The sequence below is a fragment of the Rousettus aegyptiacus genome, unplaced genomic scaffold (genome assembly GCF_014176215.1).
Source record: "Rousettus aegyptiacus isolate mRouAeg1 unplaced genomic scaffold, mRouAeg1.p scaffold_m13_p_8, whole genome shotgun sequence".
NCBI classification, from domain to species: domain Eukaryota; kingdom Metazoa; phylum Chordata; class Mammalia; order Chiroptera; family Pteropodidae; genus Rousettus; species Rousettus aegyptiacus.
In genome coordinates, this window is record NW_023416311.1 from 26909865 (window position 1) to 26933848 (window position 23984).

The 23984-nt window shown below is 53.7% G+C and overlaps 1 protein-coding gene across 10 annotated transcripts; it reads left to right on the forward strand.

The window, feature by feature from the left end:
* Positions 1-1093: 1093 nt before the first annotated feature.
* Positions 1094-22104, forward strand: MLXIPL (MLX interacting protein like). 10 transcript variants are annotated; one of them, XM_016146569.2, is made up of 18 exons: positions 1096-1457; positions 3830-3844; positions 5336-5442; positions 9668-9750; positions 9904-9993; positions 10302-10346; positions 10869-11070; positions 11196-11276; positions 14255-14424; positions 15715-16240; positions 16485-16552; positions 16627-16777; positions 16900-17009; positions 17101-17220; positions 17400-17527; positions 17607-17730; positions 18310-18439; positions 18660-22103. In XM_016146569.2, exons 1-18 carry the CDS (start codon positions 1159-1161, stop codon positions 18956-18958), a joined length of 2748 nt encoding a protein of 915 aa, XP_016002055.2. In that variant the 5' UTR covers positions 1096-1158; the 3' UTR covers positions 18959-22103. The 10 variants fall into 10 exon arrangements, with proteins under 10 accessions (XP_016002052.2, XP_016002053.2, XP_016002054.2 ...); XM_016146573.2 differs by having other exon boundaries at positions 1098-1457; positions 16630-16777; positions 18712-18957; XM_016146566.2 differs by having other exon boundaries at positions 1094-1457; positions 9668-9993; positions 18660-22104.
* The last annotated feature ends 1880 nt before the right edge of the window (positions 22105-23984 follow it).

The following is a 23984-nucleotide window of genomic DNA, read 5'->3' on the forward strand; positions in this document are numbered from 1 at the left end:
TCCCAGGGGCCCTTGGGCACTTCCATTTGATTGTAGGAGCTGTGAAACCCTACCATAGACGAAAGCACTGTGTGGGAAACTTTTCTGAGCCTACGGCTCCCAGATGATCACCTCCTGTGACCATCCGAAGGCCATAACCTCTGCAAAGCCAAAGGGTTTAGCATTTGCCTCCAGCTCTCCCCTGCCCCCAACCAGGGATAGCCCTAGGTGGGAAGTCTGGAATTCTTTTAAACCAGGCTTTGTTGCTATTCCTCTGCGGATACTGGGTGTTTTTCCACTCCTGTGGACTCCAGTGCCCAATTGAAATGGGGCAAGAACCCCACCTCTGAGGAATGTTAAAGGTGCCAGCAAGGTGACAGGTGTGAATGCCTCAGATCAAACAGTTTGGTTTGTGTTCTCAGGGTGAGAGGAGGGCCTTCAGGAACAGGAACATAAACTGGACTTCAGTGTGCATGAGAGGAGGGGGTCCAGAGCTCCTGAACAGAGGTTTGCCAGGGAGATGTCCAGAGGAGGATGACCAAAGCTCCACCTTGCCAGCTATCACCCATCACCACTGGTATTGACTCTGCTCAGTCTTGCAGGATTCACACTCACGTAACCCTCTGGGGTTCTGTGAAGGTGGAGTGATGACTGTAATGGAGAACTGGGGGTACTGAGACTTTCCTGTGGATGAAGCCACACAAAACTTCTGAGAGGTGGCTGCTTCCAGCTGCGTGGAGGACTGAGAGAGGGTGAATGTGAGCAAGATTAGAGAGAGCAGGGCGGTAGTAGTTAGGTGAGGGGCTTCACGAGAGAGCGCCCTTACAGGAGTGAATGATCATAGTGTCTTCCTGAGACCACCTTTTAGGCGAAGTAGGGACAGTTCCATGAGGACTCTAAGTGATCACAACAGAAAGAAAGGCTCGGGAGGGGAATGGGAACCTCCTTCCCTTCCAAATTGTGGACTCGAAGGGGCTCCCGTACTCGCGAGCTCCCACCGGGTGTATTGATTATGCTAATTTAAGCCCCGCCCCGTCCTCTCCCACAAGCCAAGGCCCCGCGGCCCCGCCCCCTCGAGCGGCCTACTGGGACACAGGGGCCGGGCAGATGCTAATAAGGACAGTCCGGCCACCGGAACGCGCGAGCGGCTCCACCTAGCTTAGCGAGGCGGCGGCGGCGATGGCCATGGCCGGGGCGCTGGCAGGTCTGGCCGCGGGCTTGCAGGGCCCGCGGATCGTCACCAGCCCGGACTCGGACTCGGACACAGACTTGGAGGACCCGAGTACCCGCCGTAGCGCCGGCGGGCTGCTTCGCTCGCAGGTCATCCACAGCGGTCACTTCATGGTGTCGTCGCCGCACAGCGACTCGCTGACCAGGCGGCGCGACCAGGAAGGGCCCGTGGGGCTCGCCGACTTCGGGCCGCGCAGCATCGATCCCACACTCACCCGCCTCTTCGAGTGCATGAGCTTGGCCTACAGGTGAGGGTAGCTCTGGGTCCCGACGGTCTCAGTACTACATGGTGGGACCGCGCGCTGGAGCTCCGGACACCCCATCCGGCCCCGAGCCTTGGTCCCCGGCTGCTCTTAGAAACTCCGGCCACATGCTGGACACCCCCTCCTCCGCCCCGAGCGTCCCCTGACCCTGGCCCAATCTATTGGCGCCCCAAAACCCGGCGCACCTCCTGGTTCTCGTGCTTGTGGACCGACCACCTGCCCTCCACCTCGATCTCGGTAGGCCACCGCGGACCCCGGCTCCCCGTTCCCACACTTCTATCCCCAAAGAAATGCCAGGGCATCCCCTCGTGCTCCCAGGACCCTAGGCCATCCCTGCCATCCCATCCTCCATTCGGAGGCCACTTCACCCGATCACCTGTCGCCTTCCACTCTCTCCCCAGCAGCCCCGGCCCACACCCACTCTGTTTCTGCACCCTCGCGATACTCCTCGCGCCGCCCATGGTGTCCCAATTGGTAGCCAACCGTTGATTGAAACCTAGTCTCTCGTCCACCCTGCAACCGCCCCCAAATTGCTCGGACTACTGTTCTTGACACTCCAAGTCCAGGGTGGTGGGAGGAGGGTGCCGCAGGCGTACGCTGGCGGGGCGCAGCTCGCAGTTTCCCAGCCGTGGCCGGGCAGAGGTTGCAGCAGGCCGTGGGGGGCTGGTTCCCAGTAGGCTTGGACTCGCCTACCCCGGTCGCCGCGCGAGGCTGAGCGCCTAACGCTGCCTGGGTCCCCTGCTTGGCGCGTCACGGAGCGCGCGGGCCGCCGGGCTCCAGCTCCATGCCTGCGTCCCAGGGGAGGGCGCGAACCCGTGTCCTGGCCCAGTGCCCTGGAGCAAAGTTCCCCGGAACGGAGGGGCCAGGATAAATTATCAACTGAAAACTGTAGGGGATAAAGGAGAATCGGCAGGCCTTGATCTTTTCTCTGCAAATATTCCTTTTCCTCCGCGGCGCTCCTCCCCTTCAGAAAACTACTGGCTACAGACGGGCACTTGCTGCTCTAACCGGGAGCCGGAGCTGGGGTGGGGATTGCGGGGGAGTGTTACCCACCCCCAACGTGGCCGCCCAGCCGCGACCCCATTGGCTGGAGGCAGTGTAACCTTGGCCCTCAAGCTCTGGCCCCGGGCCCAGGTCATGTTGCAACCTGATCGTCCCAGGCGCCAGACCAATGTGGAAAGTTCAAATTCCCATCCCCTTTCCCCACCCCCCACCCCCAAACCTCGGACATCACAGACCGCCTGAGCAGGGCATCTAAGGTCCTGGTACACTGGGTGCAGGCATCTCTCTTCCGCGGGCTCCCCCAGCTTCCTCCTCCCCCCATTTCCTACCCACTCCCAAACTTCGGCCTCCTCCTTTATACTACACACCTCTCTTACCTGAGCTGGCTATTGCTTACCTCCCCTATCCCTTACCCCAGACCATGGGTGACCAAAAGGAGAGGTCCAGGGGAGGTGGTAAGGTAAAGGATAGAGCACACTCCAAAAACTGGCCCCACTAAGAGGCTGACTGTGGCAGCTGGGGTGGAGAGGGCTTGCTTTCTCCCTAAAGGCTCAGAATATTCACTTTCTCTAGCCTGTCCTGGTTGGCCTAAGTGCCAGGAATGGAGGTGGCTCAGTACCAGAGGAGCCTTTGGATTCCCCCATTTGGTAGTGGAAAAAAAAAACTGAGGCTCAAACTGGGACATTGTTTTAGTCCTTAAAAACTCTAATCGTAGGGGTTCCCTGGAGGAGAGAGGATTGCTGAAACCAGGGTATCCCAAGAGAGTGAGTGGATGGGAAGGGACAGCAAGGCAAGGGGTCCAGAGGTGCTAGGAGTAAGTGGCTAGCTTGACCCAGAGACCAGCTTGCAGATGTCTGGCCAGCTTTCACCCTTGGAAGGGCAGTGTTGGCAGAGAAAGGACTTCTTGGAGGAGCCCATGTTCCATGGTTCTGTGAGTGGAAGCCACAGGGAGACAGGTTCTGAAAGTTCCAAGAACCCACTTGTCCATGGTCAGAGCTGGCCAGAGCTATAGTCAGAGCTATGGAGAAAATGGCCTCAGGGAAATAAGGGAGCAAGCAGGACCTTGTCAGGAAGACTCTAAAGGAATTACTGCAGGGTAGCTATGTCAGGGGTCGGGGTGGGATGGGGGTGGTGGAGAGCTGAATGGAGTTCTGAGTATTCCCTCTTCCCATCCCCAAGATTCCCAGATTTTCCACTGGTCATGAAAAGGCCCTGAACCCTGGCCCCAGACTTTTTGCTCCAGATTGGACCCTTCTCCTCCCCTCCCAGCTGACAGGTCCCACATAGATCTTTCTTCCTGGGCTTTGATTTTGTCACTGTTTCGTCTCCCCTGGCCACAAACACTATAACCTCAGGAAGAAGAAGGGCAGGTAGGCTGTGGGGCACTGGGTGATCAGAGTGGGTTGGGGGGGAGGGGTTGCTGGGATACAGGCAGGAGCAATAAACTCAGGAGCCCCCCAAGTGACACAAAAGAAGCTGGCCTAGGAGAGATGTCAGAGTGCCCCCCCCCCCCAGGTCCCTGGACAGATGGTGTTTATCTAACTTAGGAGGGAGGGGGCCAGCCAGCAGGCTTGGGCGATTGGGCTATGTACCCTATTTGGGTAATGAGGCCTGTTGTGCCTTGGGCTGGCAGTCCTCTCCTCTCCCCACTCCAAGCAAACACAGGAGCTTGGAAACCAGAGAGGAGAGGGGACCCAGTGACTCATGTACCCAAGGGGCTGTAGGAGTCAGACTGCCACCCACCCGCCCCTCCCCCCCCAGGATGAGGGAGAGGCCCTGGAGAGAACAGGCCCGGTATTCTGAAAGACTAAGCCTTGAGGCCTCAGCCTTCTGTGTAAGCAAGTACTGGAGGTGTGCCATAGGGGACTTGTATACAACCCTGGCTTGTGGACCATGAGGAGGGAGGGACTAGCAGGGGTCTAACACCTTGAATATCTTGACCTCTTCTGTCAGCTCCCTGAGGGTAGCAGACTTAGTCTGTGCCTAGTAGGACCCTGAGAGTCAAGCCTCTCACCTGCGTAGAGAGAGCCCTTTCGTCTTGAGAATTTGATTGACTGCTAGGAATAGGGTTGGGGTCAGGGTGTTATCTCTTCACCTCTCACCACTGCACCATCCCTGCTGCCTTCTTTTGGCTAATGCCCAACTCCCATCCAGACCATGGGTGACCAAAAGGGGAGGTTCAAGGGAGGTGGCACACCCCTGAGAAGGGGCACACCTTCCAGCTCATTTCAGATTGCCATCCTAGGATTCTAGGCTGGCAGACACCAGAAGAGCAATAAAAAGGCAATGGCTAGCTGCTCGGAGGCCACCTCTTGTGGAGAGGCTTCTTCTCCACTCAGACAAACCTTACCCATGCCTTGGACCTAAGAGGACCAACCAGTGATACTGGTAGAGAAAAGGCCAGGGCCTGGATGAGTCTCCACCTTGTGACCTTGGGCATGGTCCTTTCCCTTCCTGACCTTCAGTTTACTTCTATAAGAAATGTATCTGAAAACTCACCCTAGGTGGCCTACAAGACAGAGATGGCTGTAAGGCCACTGGGTATTGTTGCTATGAGGACCGAGATGATAAACAGATTCCAGCCCTGGCTTTAGTTCTGGTAGTAGATTAACAAGTGGGTCTCACCAAAGAACACAAGGGCTCCTAGTGGGGACCTGGGGAAGGTATTTTAAAGGTCTGACTCAGGGCGGGAATTTCAGGCAGGTTAGAGTGAGGGGCAGGATTTGAGAGGGTCCCTCAAATTGCCCACCATAGATGAGTGCCTAGTGCCTAGAGAAGAGTGTGGAACCAACGCTGCAGAAGCCCTCTCCAACCTTCCCCTTTCTTCACCATGCCCCTGACCCAGCCCTTTCCTCTGACAGTGGCAAGCTGGTTTCTCCCAAGTGGAAGAATTTCAAAGGCCTCAAGCTGCTCTGCCGAGACAAGATCCGCCTCAACAACGCCATCTGGAGGGCCTGGTATATCCAGTGTGAGTGGGTGCCATAAGCCTTCTCAGAACGAGGGCTACACATGGGGGCTGCCCTGCACAGGAAACCCCCAGCCAGGACCAGTAAGAGTGCTTTGGGGGAGACCAAACCTCCAGCACCAGCACCCCTGAACAGCTCCCGACCCCCAGAGAGTTTTGGGGAATATGTCCCTAATGACTCTCTGCACTGTGAAGCTGGGCACAGCAGAGCTCACCCTTTCGAAGTCCTAAGGTGGGCCGAGATTTGGGGAACAATTCAGGGTTCATTCTACATCCCATTAGTGTAGTCAGGTGCCTCAAATGTGAAGGTAGCAAGACGTGTTAGATACTCTCTGGGCCAATTCTGTCACTTTGCAAATGGGAAAGTGAGGACCCTGCACGGGTCGCCACCAGGCTTTCACTGAAGTCCTTACTGAACCCCCACCATCATGGAGTTTTGCCATGTGGTAGAGTGGAAGGGACTCCAGACTTGGAATCACTCGCAGCTGGTTTCTCACCCTGTCTCTGCCCCTTGCTGGCTGTGTGACTGCAGGCAAGTCGTTTAATCTCTCCCTTGAACTTATTTCCTCATCTATAAAATGAGGCCAGTAGTCCTATCTTTCATGGTGGCATGAGAATAACAGGCATTAACAGGCCTGGCACAAAATGCTCAATAAATGATGGTTGAATCTGACGTACCCTTGAGAAGGTCACAGTCATTCATTTGGGAATTCAAGACTCCCCACACTCCCTGCAGCAGAGCAGCAGAGACTAAGAGGTCTCAGATTAGTTGACCCTGTGTTAGGACCTTGTCTAACTCAGTTATGTCCTGCTGCAAGATCAGAGGGCTGCACTGAGCAGCGAACACACAGCCCAGGAGGGACCACACATGATATTCTCTGCACTGGCCCCACTAGATTTTATCTAAGCAGAGAGAAGGACTGATTTTTTGTTTTTTGTTCATCTATGTGCCCAGCACTTTCATAAATCATCTTATTTAAGGCTTCCTAGCAACCCTGGGAGAGAGGTATTATTATCCCCATCTTATAGATGAGCAAGTGAGGCCCAGAAGGCAAGTGACTTGTTCAGGTCAAGAACATAAAAGTAGCAGAGCTGTGGCTGGCTGGAAGTCCAAGGCTTTCCAACTGAGCCCAGTGCTCCTTCCCCTGCACCCTGCTGTATGGCTTCCAGACCTTGCCGAAGAATAGGCCCTGCCCAAACCAGGAAGCTGATAGGCCTAGGGAATCAATGTTATTGTCCATCTCCCCCTCCCTGCCACCTTGAGGTTTCATCCTCTACCCTTCCCCCCAAAGCTGGGTGGGATACAAACCCTTCTCTCTGCAGAAGAAATTACTGATGCAACCTGGGGTCCTCACCCAGACAGACTTTGGTCTCCAGCTATTGTACAAGTTGCTGGAAGGATCTCAGGTTCTGAGTCAGACACACGTGGTTTTGAGTCAAGTTCTAGTATGCCCTGGCTGTGTGACCTTGGCAAAGTCCCTAGCATCCCCTAGCCCAAGTTTGTTCACCTGTAAGTGGGTGAATAATAGGTCCTACTGCTGAATTCTGCTGTGAGTTTTCAGTCAGATCACATCTCAGCACCAAGCACACACACACCAGGGCTCCCTGAGGGTGAACCCTGGGATCTAGCACTACTGTATGAAAATAGCAACAGCACAGGCAAGCAGAGAAAAAATATCAGGGCTCCTCCTCCTCTCTGAGCACCCCAGCTTTAGAGGTGGGCTTCAGGAAAGGGAGAGGGGTGACTAGTGTAGAGGGCTGCCTTGCTCATCCCCCTGGCACCTGCTACCCCTCTGCAGGCTCCTGGCTACTCTAAAATCCCTTCCTTTCCCACACCCCAACACTGTCTGGGTTTCCTCTGAACTCCCAGAGCACTGTGTCCTCCCATGGGCAGACTCTACTTGGCATTAGCTTATGTTATGTTTGTGTTTTCCTCATCTCACCCACTAACCTGTGAGTGCCCTGAGTCATCTGTGGATTTGGTCCCAGCATAGGTGCAAGGGGCTAGGTGGCTGCATGGGTGGATTAAATTTTCATTGTTAAATAAAGCCTGCCCAACTCTCAGGAAGCCACATGGTCACTGCTTTTCCATCCAGAGTGCAGGGCCCCTGGGCGGGAGAGGGGAGAGTTCCACCAGGCCTGCTCAGCCCTGACTCTCTGGGGACCCTGGGCAAACTTACTCTTTCCTGGTGCTCACTTCCTTATCTGGGAAGCCAGGGGCAGATGCTCTTGAGGCTTCCTTAATATAACCCCCTGAGAGTCCACACACATGAGGGCCATTCCCTTCTTTTTCTGTCCAAGCCATGCTCAGCAACCAGGATAAACCCCAATGGAGATCATTTTAGAGCAGGGGTCCCCAACCCCCAGGCTGTGGACGGGTCCATTCTGTGGCCTGTTAGGAACCAGGCCACGCAGCAGGAGGTGAGCAGCAGGAGAGTACAGCTGCTCGCCAGCGCTAGCATCACTACCTCAGCTCCACCTCAGATTATCAGGCATTAGATTCTCATAGGAGCACTGGTCCCTGTTGCCAAAAAGGTTGGTGACCACTGTTTTAGAGAATGTCCTTTAGGACAAAACTTTGTAAATGATGCCGAAGGTACAAAGAAATTTCATGTTCGGGTGCCCCCCCCCTTCAGGTGTCAATTGTTTCACAGGAAGTTTGCTGAGGACTGTGGTAAGATGGGCCCCAATGGATACCCCTGAAATCCTCTTTGTCAGGGACTTTGACTGCCAGAAAAAGTCGCTGCCTGGGGGTCCCAGGGCTTTGAAGTCCTGCTGTGTGCCAAGTTGTGTGCCAGATGCAGGGATTCTGGGCTAAAGGGCACAGCTCCTTCTTTCACTCCCAGTGGGGAGGCCAGCATGCAGAGAAATGGCCAGGCAGGTGGATAGTGAGGCAGACCAGCCCATGGATTTTCAGAGGAGGTAAGGCTTCATGGAAGTGGGGCTGCTCTGGGTTCTCCTGGCAGGTAGGCAGATGAGCAGGAAGCAGAGGAGGGAAGGGAGAGGTGTTCCTGTACAGCAGGGAGCTGTTTTGGCTTCAGGGAGCTGTTTGGCATATGAAGGAGACAGGCTGGAGAAGCAATGGGGCCCATTGTGGAGGACTGAGAAGCCGAGCTCAGGGCTGTAGTCTTTATTCTGGAGGTTTAGAGAACCGAGGAGGGGTTCAGGCCTGAACTGTGCTTTAGGAAGAATTGACCTGGCTGCAGCAGGGAGATGGGCTGGAAAGTGTGAGGCTGGAGTCAGGGAGGTTCCAGGTGAGAAATGACACCAGACCAGGGGATGACAATGAGAATATGGAGAGGAAGGGACACTGAAAGAAATGTCACCCTTGAGATTGAGATGATTAGTCCATGGATTAGACAAGAATGCTGGGAGTTGGAGGGGAGTTTTGGTGGCCGAGGAGCAGTGCTGGCAGTCCAGAGGAAGCACAGGCTAAGGAGGGAATTCCCCAAACATCTGAGACTGACAAGTTTTGGGAACTTGTCCTAGTGGAGGGTCCCTAGGCAACTGGGAAATGGGTCTGAAGCCGGAAAGAGGCAGGATGAGAGTGGTTTGGAGGTGGGCATGGGGGCAGATGCTGAGTTACAGAAGGTGAAGATGAGACTGGGAGATGCAGAAGTGGAGGTGGGCAAGTGACAGTTCTTCCAGAGTTTGGGGGAAAGGCAAAGGGATAAAGAGGAAAGCAAAAAGGTTAGCTTGGTGGGTAACATAGGGAAGGGAAAGGTTTGGGAGGTAAAGGAGAACATGGAATATGTTTATAGGCCAAAAAGAAAGAGCCTGGGAGAGATCAGGATTGGAGACAGGGAAGGGAGTAGAGGAGGTAGAAAAAGGGCTCAGGTAGGTAGCCCGTAGTGGACAAGGGGTAGTTCTCTGAGATCAGAGTGGGCAGTGCCCAGGAGCCTGAGGCAGAGGACTGAGGGCTCTGGGCCCCTATTCTGTCAGTCTGATCAGGATATTCGTGGATCAGCTCACTCCCCGTGGCCTCAAAATCCCATTCAGCAACCATTGCCCGCACCCCTATTAGGCTGGATTCTTTTCACAGAATCGCATAGAAAAGAGAGATCTGGTAGGCCTAGAGAAGAATGTAGGAAGGCTTCCTGGAGGAGGTGGCACTTACTATGAGCATTGAAAGCCAGGCAAGATTTAGTAGTGTAGTACTGGAGTCCCAGTCCCCTTGGGGTGGGAGATGAGGTAGCTGGGCACCCCTGACCTGGCCCCCTTCTCTCAGATGTGGAGCGGAGGAAGAGCCCTGTGTGTGGCTTCGTGACCCCACTGCAGGGGCCTGAGGCTGACGAGCACCGGAAACCAGAGGTAGCTGAGACTCACGGGACCACCGCCTACCAAACCCAGCCCCCTGCATCCAGTCTTCCCTGCTGGATGGGAGGGGCCGGCCCAGATGCGGATTGGGTGAGGGATGGAGTAAGTGCTACACCTCGCACTGAGCCACCTCCTGGCCCTCCCCAGGCCGTCGTCCTGGAGGGAAATTACTGGAAACGGCGCATCGAGGTGGTGATGCGCGAATACCACAAGTGGCGCATCTACTACAAGAAACGGGTCAGTGAGGGACGCGGGGGAAGCCCCAGACCTTTTCCCTGCGGCCGCTGGCCACCGCTTCTCTTGGAAGAGACCTGGAGGCGCTCCCCTGACCCCAACCCTGCCCTCCTTTAAGACCCAGGTTCACAGCGCCACCGTGTGGTCATAGTGTTTCCTCGTAACCTCCTTACCTCCCAGATTGGAGGAGCTCCTGAGGGGAAACGGGGGATCTCTTTGATTTGGGGGAGCTTATGAGTAGGGGAGGCCTTGGTAGGGAGTGATGGAGGAGGGGCAAGGAATCCAATGTCCGCTTCTGTGTGTTCCTGCAGCTCCGTAAGTCCAGCAGGGAAGGGGATCTCCTGGTCCCAAAGCAGGTGGGTGTTCAGGGATGCAGAGTTGACAGCTTCCTTCTGGGTGAATGGGGCAGTGGCAGGTTGGGGGTGGTGAGGGTGTGACAAGAGGGTAGCGGGAGTGGCTCTTGTCCTCTGGTTGTTTGGGCCCTTCTTCCCTTGGAACACAGGGGTGGGAAGACCTCAGCCTTCTGGCTGACCGAGCAAGTAGTGGGGAGGCAAGGGGGAACAGAGGGTCCTAAAACCTGGGGAAAAAGTATAGGAGGCAGGAGGGGGTCCCTAATCTCTTTGGCAGGCCATCCCAGTCTATCTCCTGAGGGTAGTTGTCAGAGGCCAGAGAGGTGACCCAAGCCTTCCAGGCAGCAAACTGGGTCCACCAGAGAGAGGTAAGGAGGGACTGCACAGAGGCCCTCTGGCTACTGACCACTTCATCCCCCAGGCAGGAGATGATATGGAAGGACTGGGGACAATGGCAGACCCCTGACCATTTTCTGTCCCCAGGCTGGGGAAGAGTGAGAGCAGCTACTAATGGCTTTGTCTCCCTAGGCGGAAGGGGGGTGGCAGCCACCAGAGAGATGGTGCGAGCAGCTCTTCTCCAGTGTGGTACCTGTGCTGCTGGGGGGCCCAGAGGAGGAGCCTGGAGGGCGGCAGCTTCTGGACCTCGATTGCTTTTTGTCCGACATCTCCGACACTCTCTTCACCATGACTCAACCCAGCCCCACACCTCTGCAGCTGCCCCCCGAGGATGGTGAGGGCCTGCACCTGGGAAAGGAGGCCTGTGAAAAATCTAGGCAGCCAAGGGAGGATGGCTGGGGACAGGTGACCCCATTCCACCCTGCCTGCTGCTCCTGACATCACCACTGCTCCCTCCAGCCTACGTCAACAATGCTGACATGATCCAGCCGGAACTGACGCCTCTGCAGCCCAGCCTGGATGACTTTATGGAGATCTCAGGTGGGGCAGGCTCCTCCCCTAAGGTGGAACGCAGGGTCAGTGGGAGGAGAACCCCAGGTTGACCTCAGGCCAGTTCTATACCCTTCTGGGAGGGTAGTTTGTCTGGGTGACTTCTGAGAGGTCTTTCTGGTGTCCCTTTGTCTGGTCTTGGGATGAAGCTGATGTGGCCTCAGGTGAGAGCAAGGCCAGACCAAGTACCCAGGCAGGGGACAGGGGACCAGAGGCATTGAAGCTGCAGACTCTGGGAGCTCCCAGGAAAGCAGTGGATATTGAGACTCTCTCAGGGGAGAGAGGGACTGTGATTTGTTTGGGTCTATTTATTTATATGATTCATTAAAAAAAAAAAAAAAAGCTATTTATTAAAAAGACATTTCAGACTTACACGTAAGTAGAGAGAGAGTTCCGTGAACCCTCATGTAGCCATCGCCCACCTGGACTTTTATCAACTATTGCCCGGCCAATCTTGTTTCAGCTATAACTCACTTTTCCCCTCCTGTGTTATTTTTAAGAAAATCCCAGGAATTATATCTGGTAAAGCATTTTTTTTTTAAGTAGTATGTTTCCATGCCTCACCGTCCTGACCCCCAGGACCACCAAGTCACTGGTTTCTCATGTCCTTCCTGAGATACATGTCTATATAAAATAAGTGCACATGAACAAATGTCTGTTTTTGTTTTCATAATAGACTCTTCCCCATATTGCTTTCCTAACTTAGCTGTAGATCTTAGAGATTGAACCTGATATTCATACATTTAGGGGACTCCAGAGCCATTCTGGGGGTCAGGTAGACATCAGAGCTCAACCTGTTTCAGCCAAGGCCTAGGGGGCAGAAAAGGGGTTGTTCCTGGGATAAAGGCTTAGTTTCCGTGACCCCTTCACTCCTTCCCACAGGGTCCTGGGCCTGTCAATCAAGAGGTAGAGGCCTATGGGGCGGGGACTAGGGAATGAGGAACCACCCCCATCCCTGCCTCAGCCCTGGGCAGGGGTGGGGGCTAAGGGGGCAGAAGTGTTGATGGCAGTGCCCTGGGAGCAGACCAGCCTGGGAGGGCAGCGGCCCTGTCTGGGCACACAGACCCCTGCCACAGGTAGGATCTTAGCCACCCTTCCCCTGGGCTCTGGGCAAAACCTGGGGCTAGGAAGTGACTTCTCAGCCCAGGGTGGCTGCTGGGATAGGGGGTGAGTGTGGGTGACCTATTTAAAGGAGGTAGCTAGTGTAGCCCCCCTCAGGCACACTGTGCACTGGGAGGGCAGGGAACACTGGGGTAACCAGGGCTGCTGCTTTGCTGCTGCTTTGATTGTTCCCACGAGCTCCTCACTTGAGAGAAAACCCAGTGAGGGAACCGGTGAGGAGAGGGGGTGCTCAGAGAAGGGGAGGGAGCTTGGGGCTGGAAGGGGATGTTAGATCAGTGGAGGGGGGCAGAGACTAGGGGGGTACTCGGTGGGTGCCTAGGACTAGGAAGCAGCTTCTCTCAAGGCCAGGTGGGGACAAGTCCACAATCTAAGATAAGGGGATAGTGGTGACTCAGTGAGTTGGACTCAATGCTCCATGAGGCCCAACAAGCCCTGGGGAACGGGCAGCAGCAGTAAGCAGGGAGTTGCTCTGTGGCCCTCAGCATCCTGGGGCCAGGACCAGGATATGGCTGGTTCGATAGCCCAGGCCTCAAGGGGCCTAGTGAGGAGGCCCATGGTCCCCGGGGCCTGGAGAATGGAGGCCTGGTGACTGCTCTCCCTCTGCCACCCACTCCCTTTGTTAAAGGAAGGCAGCAGGACAGCAGGAAGATCCCTTCTGATGATGTGGCAACACACACACACACACACACACACACACACACACACAAACGTGGGCATGGAAGACACGCACACTCCAAGTATCTCACATCAGGGCAGGTGCACACAGACTCAGACAGAGCTACAGATAGTGGAACAGACAGACAGGGAGGCAGACAGACAGATGCTGCATAAGACCATACACTGACATGCAAAGCCAGCTGCCCAGTGACATGTGATTCCCGGAGTCACATAAGATGTACACACAGGTTTGACCCTGTCAGGCTCAAGGTTTGGTGTGCTCTTCTGTCCCACTCCCAAGGCTCCTTCAAGATGGGCCCTAGGGGAGAGGCCTGACCAACTCCCTTGGCTAGGGCATTGGGGCAGGATCGGGTCTGACCAGACCAAGAAGCCTTGGGAGCTGGTACAGACTGAAGGCTCATCAGGGTCAGAGAAAGGTGCCCGGAAGGGAGCGGGTAGGCGGGTGGCACCCAGGCTGGGGATGTGGTTAGGCCACAAGCAGCTGCTTCCCAAAACCAGAATAGCCTGGGTCTTACACAACCTGCACCTCAAAAAATCTGGCTGTCCCCTCCCCACATGCTTTTCCCAGCTTTCCAGCGCCCACCTACTCTAGCCCCCACTCTGAGCCTACCCTCTGACCCCTTAGCTCCTTCACCTTACTCCCGGGCTCTACCCTTTGGGCCCCACTTGTTGACCTTTCAACAAACCAACTTGTCCCAGACCCACTGACCTCCTGACCCCTCTCACCCCTAACTCACCCCGTGAACCCGTGTCACCCTGAAGTTCCTCCTCATCTCAGACCTCTTTTCTTGGACTGCACCTATTTCCCTCCCTGGCACACACTGTTACCTTCTCTCCCTTCTACATCCCCAACAGGGCTGGTAACATAAGCAGACAAGGGGAGGGCGCAGGCCTGGGGATTGAGAAGGGGGGCTCATGAGCCAAGTGTGCGGCTAGGTAGGAGGGCCACTTCTGGGATCCTGCTCACATTCCACACAGTCCCCTGTTGTCTCCCACTCAGGCCTCTTGCTGCTTCCCCTGAGACCGAAACTCTCAGTTTCATAATCTCTTGTGGAAGCCCCCCCTCCCCAGCCCAGCCTGTGGACAGGACATGAGGCCCGTTCTCCTCCCACAGCTACTAACCATGGCCTTAGCACTAACTGTTGCCACCCTGTGTGTCTGAATTACAGATTTCTTCACCAACTACCGCTCCCCACAGACTCCCACGCCTTCAAACTTCCTGGAGCCCCCCAGCTTTGGCCCCATGGCTGACTCCCTTTTCAACAGTGGGATCCTGGCCTCTGAGGTGCCCCCTGCCTCCTCGGGCATGACCCAGCTCCCAGGGCATAACCGCCTGCAGGTGAGCCAACCCCATCCCTCCCAGCCTTACTCAGCTCACCTGCCAGGAGGTATTCTGGGCACTTTCTGAATGCCCAGTCCTGTGCTTGGTTCACAGAGTGAGACTGGAGGGGGAGAAAGACCTTATCTCTGCTCTCTAGTAAGGTGCAATTCAGCTGGGAAGGAAAGACACTTGTGAAACAGAACTGACAAGATGGCTGTAGGGGAGTTCGGCTGACTGCAGGAGGAACATGGAGCAGGCACTACCGTGGGCTGGGTGGCTTGCAGAAGACTTCCTGGAAGAGGGGGAGTTCTGGGCCTTATTGAAATGGGTCTGGACAGAAGAAGAGACTAGTAGAGGGCGAGTCAGATGGGAGGAGAAGCTAGGAGGAGAAGCTTGAACGAGTGCCTGGAGGCAGAAAGCTGAGCATGTGTGTTTAAGAAACAGTGAATCTACCACTTTAGCTCAAGAACTCCCAGACCCAATTTAGATGTTGTCTCCTGCTGCTAGGTTAGATGCCTTTCCCTTCATCATCAGGCTTTTCCGGCACTATTGTAGTTCATTGTTGAGGGGTCTCTCTCCTAGACTAGACAGTGAGCTCCTTACTGGAAGGACTATGTTTTGTCCAACACTAAATCTTCCATACCCAGCACAGTTAAGGCACTTTAACAGGGTAAATGCTTGCCCAGTGATTGAGCAAGTGAGTGAAGGAATGAATGAGTTTATGGATGGATGAATATGTTGGTGAATGGACAAATGGGTTGTAGATGGGGGTAGATGGTTATATGAGTTGATATATCTATATGTAGGTGAGTGGTTGGTTGGATGGATGGGCTGATGGATGAATTCATAGATGAATAGTTTTGCAAATCTATGAGAGCTGGTGGGTGGATAAGTGGCTGGTGAATGTACAGACAGTGGATGAACAGAGGAAGTATAGATGGTTGGATGGATTGGTGAATGAGTTAGTATCTGGTGGGCTGGTGGAACGATAAATGAGCTAGCTCATAGGTGAGAGAATAAATAGGTAGGTGGATGGGTGGATGAATGGATGGATAAATTATTTGGGAAATGAATGAATGCGCAGAAAGATGGATGTTCTTTCTCATGCTTAATTTGTGCGTAAATGTGTTCTACTCCCTCCCTCCATTAGATTATAATTTCCCTTGTTTGTGTGTTGAAGTTCAGGGATCATTTCATTTCTCTTATCTCTCCCACTGCCCAGTCCAGAGCTCTTCCAGGGCAGGAGGCTGCCTGGGTGGCTGCAAAGGCCAGATTTCTCCCCCGCTCTCTCTCTGTCCCCCCAACCAGGCTCGGAGCAGCTGTCCTGGCTCACTGGACTCCAGTGCCTCCCTGAGTTCTGATTTCCTCCTCCATGAAGACCCCAAGCCCAAGCTCCCACCCTCTCCCCTCCCTCCACCCCTCCTCCAATACCCTGCTCTTGCCAAGGGGCCTGGCCTAGAGCCCTGTCCCCCACCCCTCTTCCCTCCCGTGGCTCCACCCCCTGCTATGGTGCAGGAAGAGCCTCTCTTGTCTCCCAGATTCTCCTTCCCTACTGTCCCTATGAGGCGAGTGTCCCCACTGCCCACTCCCTCAACCTTCCCACCCACCCCACAGCCTGTCCCAGGCCCTGCCCCTGCCCATTTCCCCATGGACCTTCTACCTTTGGGGTATCCAGAGCCCCCATTTGGGCCTCACTTCACAGTACCCCAAGGTGCACGGCCAAGAGGCAAGTCCCCCACCCCATCCACTAGGGGGCGGAAACCCAGCCCTCCCACCTTGGCCCCTGCCACTGCTGGGGACAACAACCCCTGCCTCACACAGCTGCTCAAAGCAGGTGAGATGGGAGGGGAAGGGTCAACGGAGCGGGTGATGGGGACAAAATGTGGAAGTGGGGAGCCTGTGGCAGTAGAGGGTAAAGGTTATGGGACAGGCTCAGCTGGGGGCAGAGTGGTGAGGAACTAAAGACATGGGTCCTGAACCCAAAAGGTGTGGGCTATTAGGAGTGGAGGGATGGGGTCTTGGGAGACGCTTGGGTTGGGGCTTCCCCTAGCAGCCCTCACAGTTCTGCCTGTGCACAGCCAAGTCTGAGCAAGTCCTGGAGCCACCACTTGTGTCCAGCACCCTTCTGCGGTCCCCAGAGTCCCCGGTAAGATGGTGGGTACTGGGAGTCGGGGGGAGTCTCTGAGCTTCACCCCAACTCTCCACCCTTCTTCACTTCAGCAGGAGATGGTCCCTGAATTCCCCTGCACCTTCTTTCCCCCGACCCTGGCTCCCACACCACCCCGACCACCTCCGGGCCCAGCCACACTGGCCCCTCCCAGGCCCCTGGTTGTCCCCAAAGCAGAACGGCTGTCGCCCCCAGCACTCAGCGGTAAACAGGGTTTCCAGAGATCGGGAGGACTCTAGGGGATGGAGGGGAGGGGAAGGATAAAGGGCAATGGGACCCTCTCCCCTGTGTCGGTCTGTCTGTGGGTCTGTCTGTCCCTGCCATAGGTGGTGAGCGGCGGCTGTCTGGGGAGCTCAACTCCATGCCAGGCCCAGGGACACTGAGTGTCCGAGTTTCTCCCCCTCAACCCATCCTAAACCGGAGCCGTGCAGACAAGGTGGCACTACCCTGCCATCCCAAGATCTGTTTGCTAACCTTAGGCCCTGCCACGCTCCTCGTTATGCTCACCCCCCTTTCTGCCTTCCAAGACTGAGAACCGGCGCATCACACACATCTCTGCAGAGCAGAAGCGGCGCTTCAATATCAAGCTGGGGTTTGACACACTGCATGGGCTAGTGAGCACACTCAGTGCCCAGCCCAGCCTCAAGGTGAGCCCCAACTGAGGCCGGCACCTCCAGAACCACAGGGCCTTTAGTGGACTCCCATGCCCAAGATCAAATCCTAGGATCCTTCAGACACCCAGTTGCCTCTTCCCACCTCCGAGTGCTTCAGTGGGTCCCAGGCTGGGGTGGCTCCAGCACCTGACCCACACTGGTGATGCCCACAGGTCAGCAAAGCAACAACACTGCAGAAGACAGCCGAGTACATCACCATGCTACAGCAGGAGCGGGCAGCCTTGCAGGAGGAGGCCCAGCAGCTACGGGACCAGATTGAGGAGCTCAACACTGCCATTAAGTAGGCAGGGACCTGTGGGCACAGGGGCAAGGGGTCCTGCCACCTGACTCCCAACCCCTGACCTGCCCCATTCCCCCAGCCTGTGCCAGCAGCAGCTGCCGGCTACTGGAGTGCCCATCACACACCAGCGTTTTGACCAGATGCGAGATATGTTTGATGATTATGTCCGGACCCGCACACTGCATAACTGGAAGTTCTGGGTAGTATCCTCACTTGGCCAGGGCGGGGTGAGTGTTGCAGCTAGTTTAGGCTGTGCCTGGCTGCAGGCTCAGCTCCACAGGCCAGGCAGGGTTTTGAAGCTGCTCGCAGGGGGAGGGGCGTCAGTTCCACTCCCTCCTTCCAGGCTTTGGCATCTTAGCCAGCAATTTGCCCAGTGATGGGCTGGGAGCAGAAGGAAACTGAGGGAGAAGCCCCTGGGTGAGGGGACCACACTCTTGCCCACAGAAATCCCAAGTACAATTTGAGAGAACCTAAACTCGGAGTGGCGTGAGTGGGCTGGGCACTAGAAAATCACTCACTCCCTTACCTGGTCAAGCTCTAGACTAAGCCGGCACAGGAAGCCCAGGGATGCGCCATAGAAGTCCTGGGGAAGGGAGCTGCCAGCTGGTTAGCTGAGAAGGCCTTGGAAGGATGGGAGGATGGCTGCAGTGGGGGAGTCCTCAGGGTTTGAGGCTTCACAATGGCCAGGCCTTTCCCATGGTTTGAGCCAGATGTCAGGGCTATAAGTGAGGTAGGTGAGGATACTGGCTAGACAACAGGCCTGTTCCTTGACCTGGGCTCAGTTCAGCATCCTCATCCGGCCTCTGTTCGAGTCTTTCAACGGGATGGTGTCTACAGCAAGCTTGCAGAGCCTCCGCCAGACCTCGTTGGCCTGGCTGGACCAGTACTGCTCCTTGCCCATTCTCCGGCCAAGTACGTGAGCCACCTGCCTGCCCAGTGGAATGTCCAGGCCTCAGGGAAGAGGGTTTTACTTTGCTCAGACCCCAGGTTCAGCCTGCCTTCAAAATAGCCAAGGTTTTTGGCCATCTCACCATGCCCCCTGGATGGTCCCCCGGCCACCAGGATATCTACAAATGGAGAAGAGGCTGACAGTCTTGCTAACTAGTATCTCCCCCCACCTCTTTGTCTTTAGCATCCAAGGGCAGGGCCCTGACCCCAGGAGGTGTCTCTCTCTCTTTCCCCAGCTGTCCTGAACTCCCTTCGCCAGCTGAGCACATCTACCAGCATCTTGACGGACCCAGGCTGTATACCCGAGCAAGCCACACGGGCAGTCACAGAGGGCACCCTTGGCAAACCGTTATAGTGCTGGCCAGGTTCTATGGCTCACTCAGCTGCCCTGGGGCTACCTTTCCTGCGTGTGGGTTCCGGGGACAACTTCTGGGCACTCCCCTCCTGCCCCAGGACCTGGCTGTCCCCATTCCTGAGAGTTAAGTAGGACCTAAGCCTCTTCCCACCTCCTGGAAGCCAGGAAACTGAGTTCCAATCCCTGCTCTACCAGTGACTAATACTGTGACCTAGGGACTCATAATCCCTCTTTGGACCTCTATTTCCAGTCAGCAAAATGGCAGGGAAGCTTCAACCAGATGATCCCAAGGCCTTAGCATCTGGCAATTCAGGGAGTTTGAAGGAGGGAAGGGGACGATCCTGTTTCCCTGTCACCCCTACCTGCACTCCCACGGGTGGGGCACAGATCTCTGTTTCTGTGCAGAGAAGCAAAGAGGATGTTCCCTCTCTCTGCTCCTTCGCTGGTAACCTGGGGCAGGAGGGTGCTACAGGATAGTGTCCCTGAGTGGATGAGGCCAGGAAGGTCTGATCTCAGGAGAGGGCAGGGCAGAGGGTGACCAAACCAGGCCAGGCATCGTGTGTGTGTGTGTGGATTTTGTAAAGAATTCTTGACCAATAAAAACAAAAACTGCCAGGGGCTGTCAGTGTATCTTGCTCTGGGATAGAGAGAGAGTTGGTTGGCAGTGGGAGGTAGCCTTGAAAGGACCTTAGCTTTTCCTCTGAGATGGAAAGCCACTGGGGGGTTTTGACTAGAGGTGGGACAGGATCAGGTGTAACTTCTGAACAGGACCCCTCTGAGTTGAGAATAGGCACTGTAGGGCAAGGGCAGAAGAAGGGAGGCCCGTTTTAAGCAGTCACTATCATCCAGGTGAGCGATGACACTTGTCCTGGAAATCATCCATCCACAGCCAGGAGAGGGTTCAGAGAGGCTCACCACCTTCCAAGTTGGAAGAGGGCAGAGCTGGAACCAAAGAGTGGAAGTGACAGGGCCATCTATCAGAACCATCCAGAAAGCAAAAGTGCTGCCGCGGGAGGTAATGACATCCCCACTGTGCAAGAAGTGCGAGCAAACTGGATGGACACTTGGTTGGGATGTCTTAGAAGGAACTGATACTTCAGATGGGAGTTGGGGTAAAAGGCCTCAATACTTCATTGATCCTTTCACTGACCCATTTAATAAATATTCCCCAAGGGCGTACTGCAGAGCAGGCAATGGTCTGGGCTCTGGAGATTCTGTCTGCTGCTGTACCTCTCTCCTCACGGAGCTGACTATTCAGGCCTTACATGTCTGAATCCTTTGACATCTTCTCAGAATTTCTGAAAGCATTTGCAAGAGATAAATACAGTCTTCTGTGGGCTTTCCCTTCCTTCATTCATATAGAATAACAATAATTAAGTGTACACCTACCTAGTGTTTACTATGTGCTGAGTACTAGTCTAAGCACTCTATATACATTAATTCAATCTCTACAATACCTACCCCTATAGGCCTGTCATGAGGATTTAAGAGTTATGTATAAAAAGCACAACAGTGCCTGGCAAAGGATACTATGTAAGAGTTATCATAATTATTATTATCATTCCCAATCTACAGATGAAAAATTGAGGCACAGAGAGGTTAACTAGTCCCAGGTTGCATGGTTAATGAGGTTCCCACCCAGACTGTATGACAGTAATCTGCTTTTAGCCATTTCACCGTGCAGTGACAGGTACACTCGGCTTTCAAATGCTATTTGCTGCTGCAGACAAAGATTTGAAGTGGCACTTTGAAAGGTAAAATCCTGGCAGTTTGTGCTCTTTGTTTTCACGCATTCACACCCAACCAAGAAGGTCCCCTCCATAAGACATCCCCTTGACCCTGTGTGCTCCTTGAGATGCTACCTTCCCTTGAGAGAGTGGTCTTGTTCTCTCTCCCTTTTCCCTTCCCACTTACCCCAGCCACTTGCCTCTGGGCTCCTTCTCCTGCCTTCCACCCCAGCCTCACCCCCGCACTGACTCTACTCACAGAGGTCTCTTGACTCCCTCATTTCCAAATCCAGCGACCTCTTTGCATGCTCTTCTTGTCTTCTCCTGGGTCCTCAGACCATCTTCTTGAACTACTCTTTCCCTTTGAATTCAGGGTTCTCACGAAGGTCTCCTTCCTCCACCCTGACAGTGCCTTCCCAGTTCCTGCTATGAGAGCCTCTTCCTCCACCTGTTCCTATCCCTGGCACACTTCCCTCTTGCTCCACGGCAAGCCCAGGCAATGCCATCCCCTTTGGCCTTTCTACTGAAGACCCTCTATACTGTATCTGTCCTGTTGTCTCCCCAGAGCCACATAACCACATATCAGATTGCCACCCTGCCCCCGCCCTCTGAATGTTCCACAGCTCCCTTAACCTTGAGGGAGTCAAACAGAAATCATTTCTGAGACTGTACCTTACAGTCTTCCCCCTAAAACCTCGTCCTCTCCATGGCTCCCCATACCGAAGAGTGCTACCATTCACACACTTGTGCAAGCTGAAGTCATTTTTGGCTCCACCCCCTACCCCACTACATTATGGTATCTCTTACTAAGTAAGGCCTAACCAAGTGCCCTTGTAAGCTAACTTGTGGGGAGGGCTTTTAAAAATCTTCATGACCGTGTCCAGTCTGGATCAATCAAATCGGAATCTCTGGCTGTGGGGTTTAGACATCAGCATTTTGTAAGGTTATTTTAATATGCAGCCAAGGTTAAGAACCACTGCAATTGAGGCTTTGAACCTCCAATTGTATATTTCTGGCGCTTGTTAGTTTAAACCAGTGGTTCTTAAACTTTAGTGTACATCAGAAATCACTTAACAGGCTTGTTAAAATACAGATTGCCAGGCCCCCACCTCCAGAGTTTCTGAGTAGGCAAGTCTGGGATGGAGTCTAAGAATTTGCATTTCTAGTGATATTGGGTCGAGGACCCAAACTTTGAGAATCACTGCTTAAAAAATGAGGACATTTATTGTTTCACCTAACACAGGCCAAAGATAAAGAGGACGCCAATCAATGCAATGTGTCTCTTCAATTGTAAATTGAAATTGTGCTTCTATTTTTTCTTTGGCCTCTGCTTCCCTCCAATGAGGCCAGGTTTCTGGACAGATGTTCAAGGTGTTTTGTGACTGGGCCCTGCTACCCCTGCAGCTTCGTCTCTCTCCATAGCCTCCCTCCCTTCACATTCCAAGAAGTCTTGAATCTCTGTTTCCTGAGATGCAGCATTCTACTTTGCCTTTGCAAGGACTGATCAGCCCATAAGGCAGACAGGACTAGACTTTTCTGTCTTTCTACACATGAGACAGGACTAGACTTTTCTGTCTTTCTACACATGCCCCTTCCCACCACATCCTTCCCTCCAACCCCATCTGCAACACTCACCCAAAGAGGCTGGCATGCATATGCATAGTCACTGCCTTTTGCACAGGAATCAGTTACTTCTTCCTCCACACCTCTGTTCATGCCTTGATTCCCACCTAGAATTCCCTCCTAACCTCTGCTTCACCTGTCTAAATGGCCACCCTGAAGTTACAGCCAGGTTTCACTATCCCTCAAAAATTCATCAGCAGATCTCCCTCTCTGATTTGCCCAGCTTTTCCAAATCTTCGTGTCATTAGTTGTTCTGTGTGTTGGCCTTCCAACTGGGCTGTATGAAACTTGAAGGTAAGAGTAAGACCTTACTTGTCACAGCCCAGTGGTGCGGTGGGACGAGTATGGATTAGAAGTGTAGCAGACCCAAGTTGGACTCTGCTCTATCCCTGGCTTCCATGTTGACCTTGGGTAAGTTATTTGACCTGCGGCCTAGTTTTTTTTTCACATGTTTAAAGTTAATTCATAGCATCACCTGTCTTAAAGGTTGCTATAAAGATCAACCAAAATATTGGTGTGAAAGAACCTTATACCCTTGACTGAGTTGTACACAGCTGAGCCCTACTCTTGCTTCTTCTCTCTGTCCCCTACATCAATAGATTGAAGTCACTTTGAAGCTCTAGCTGCATGTGTCCCCAGGTTCACCTGTGTGGCCTCTGCAAAGTCACTTAATGAGCACCTTCTAGAGCACCAGTCTCTTAATCTATAGGATGGGAATATGAGAAGAGTAAATGAAATGCAAAGCTTCTGAATCAATAAATATCACATGGAAAATGCCTGATGAATGAAATTCTTCTTAAAAGTACAGCTTGTCTCTAGGTGGTGGAGAAAAGGGTTCAGGGTTGGACCTGCAGTTCTAAACAGCAAATTAGAGAAAAAGCCCCAGGATGCTCTGGACATCCCCTCCAGTCCTCCCTTCCTCACTCCCCACAGCTCAGTCACTGTCAGCACCATTCCCCCCTCCCACACTCAGATGACAAAAGGGAAGGAAATAAGGCTGCTCAGTTTGCTCTCCGACAGTGGGTGTGTCTGTCATCTAGTCTGCAGCAGTCTCTCCGCAGAAGGATGGTCTTAAGAGTCTCCTTGGTGGGCATTGAAACGTTTGAATTTGGAATTTCCAATCCTGGTACTTCGACTTGCTCTGGGTTGCAGGGCTGGGAGGCCCATGGGACATACCTGTTCTGGGACTATTGTTCTCTCCCCAGCCAAGCTGGTCTAATCCAAATCCTATCAGTATTTCAGAATATCTCCTTTTTGGTAAAATTTGAACAAACTTTGTAGATTGTATCAGTTCCAATTTTCTTGCTTTGATATTGTACTATAGTTATGCAAGATGTTACCATTGGCGGAAACAGGGTGAAGGGTACATGAAATCTTCCTGTTCATTTTTTTCAACTCCCTGTGAATATATAATTATTTCAAATTAAGAAATTCCTTGTTGAAAATCTCCTTTTCAACTTCCTTTTCACTTTCTAGGCCACCCTTAAGTCCAGGCCCTTACCAACTCCCTCTTGGATCCTAGCAAACAGCTCCTGATTTTCCTTCTGCCATTGGTCTTGGCAAATGCTGATCCATCAAAAGACTCTCTAAGACACCAACTTTGCCCTATCTTGCTCTGTAATAGCAAGTGGAGGCTCATCTCTGCTTGTTGTATTGAGTCACTCTCAAGGCCCTTCGGACCTTTCCAATCTCATCTGCTACATTTTATTTTGCTCATGCCCTGCCTCCCCCACAACATCCCTCATTCTCAGGTTTTTGCTGAGGCTGTCCCATACTCCAATTTCAGAACTATCCTTTCCCTCCA

What these genes read in the sequence shown, in the direction of transcription:
- MLXIPL (XM_016146566.2), top strand. Translation starts at nt 1,159, where the DNA reads ATGGCCATGGCCGGGGCGCTGGCAGGTCTGGCCGCGGGCTTGCAGGGC. An exon ending in CAGGGCATAACCGCCTGCAG is followed by an intron (nt 14,425 to 15,714) that starts GTGAGCCAACCC and finishes CCCCCCAACCAG; the next exon opens with GCTCGGAGCAGCTGTCCTGG. An exon ending in GAGCTCAACACTGCCATTAA is followed by an intron (nt 17,528 to 17,606) that starts GTAGGCAGGGAC and finishes CCATTCCCCCAG; the next exon opens with CCTGTGCCAGCAGCAGCTGC.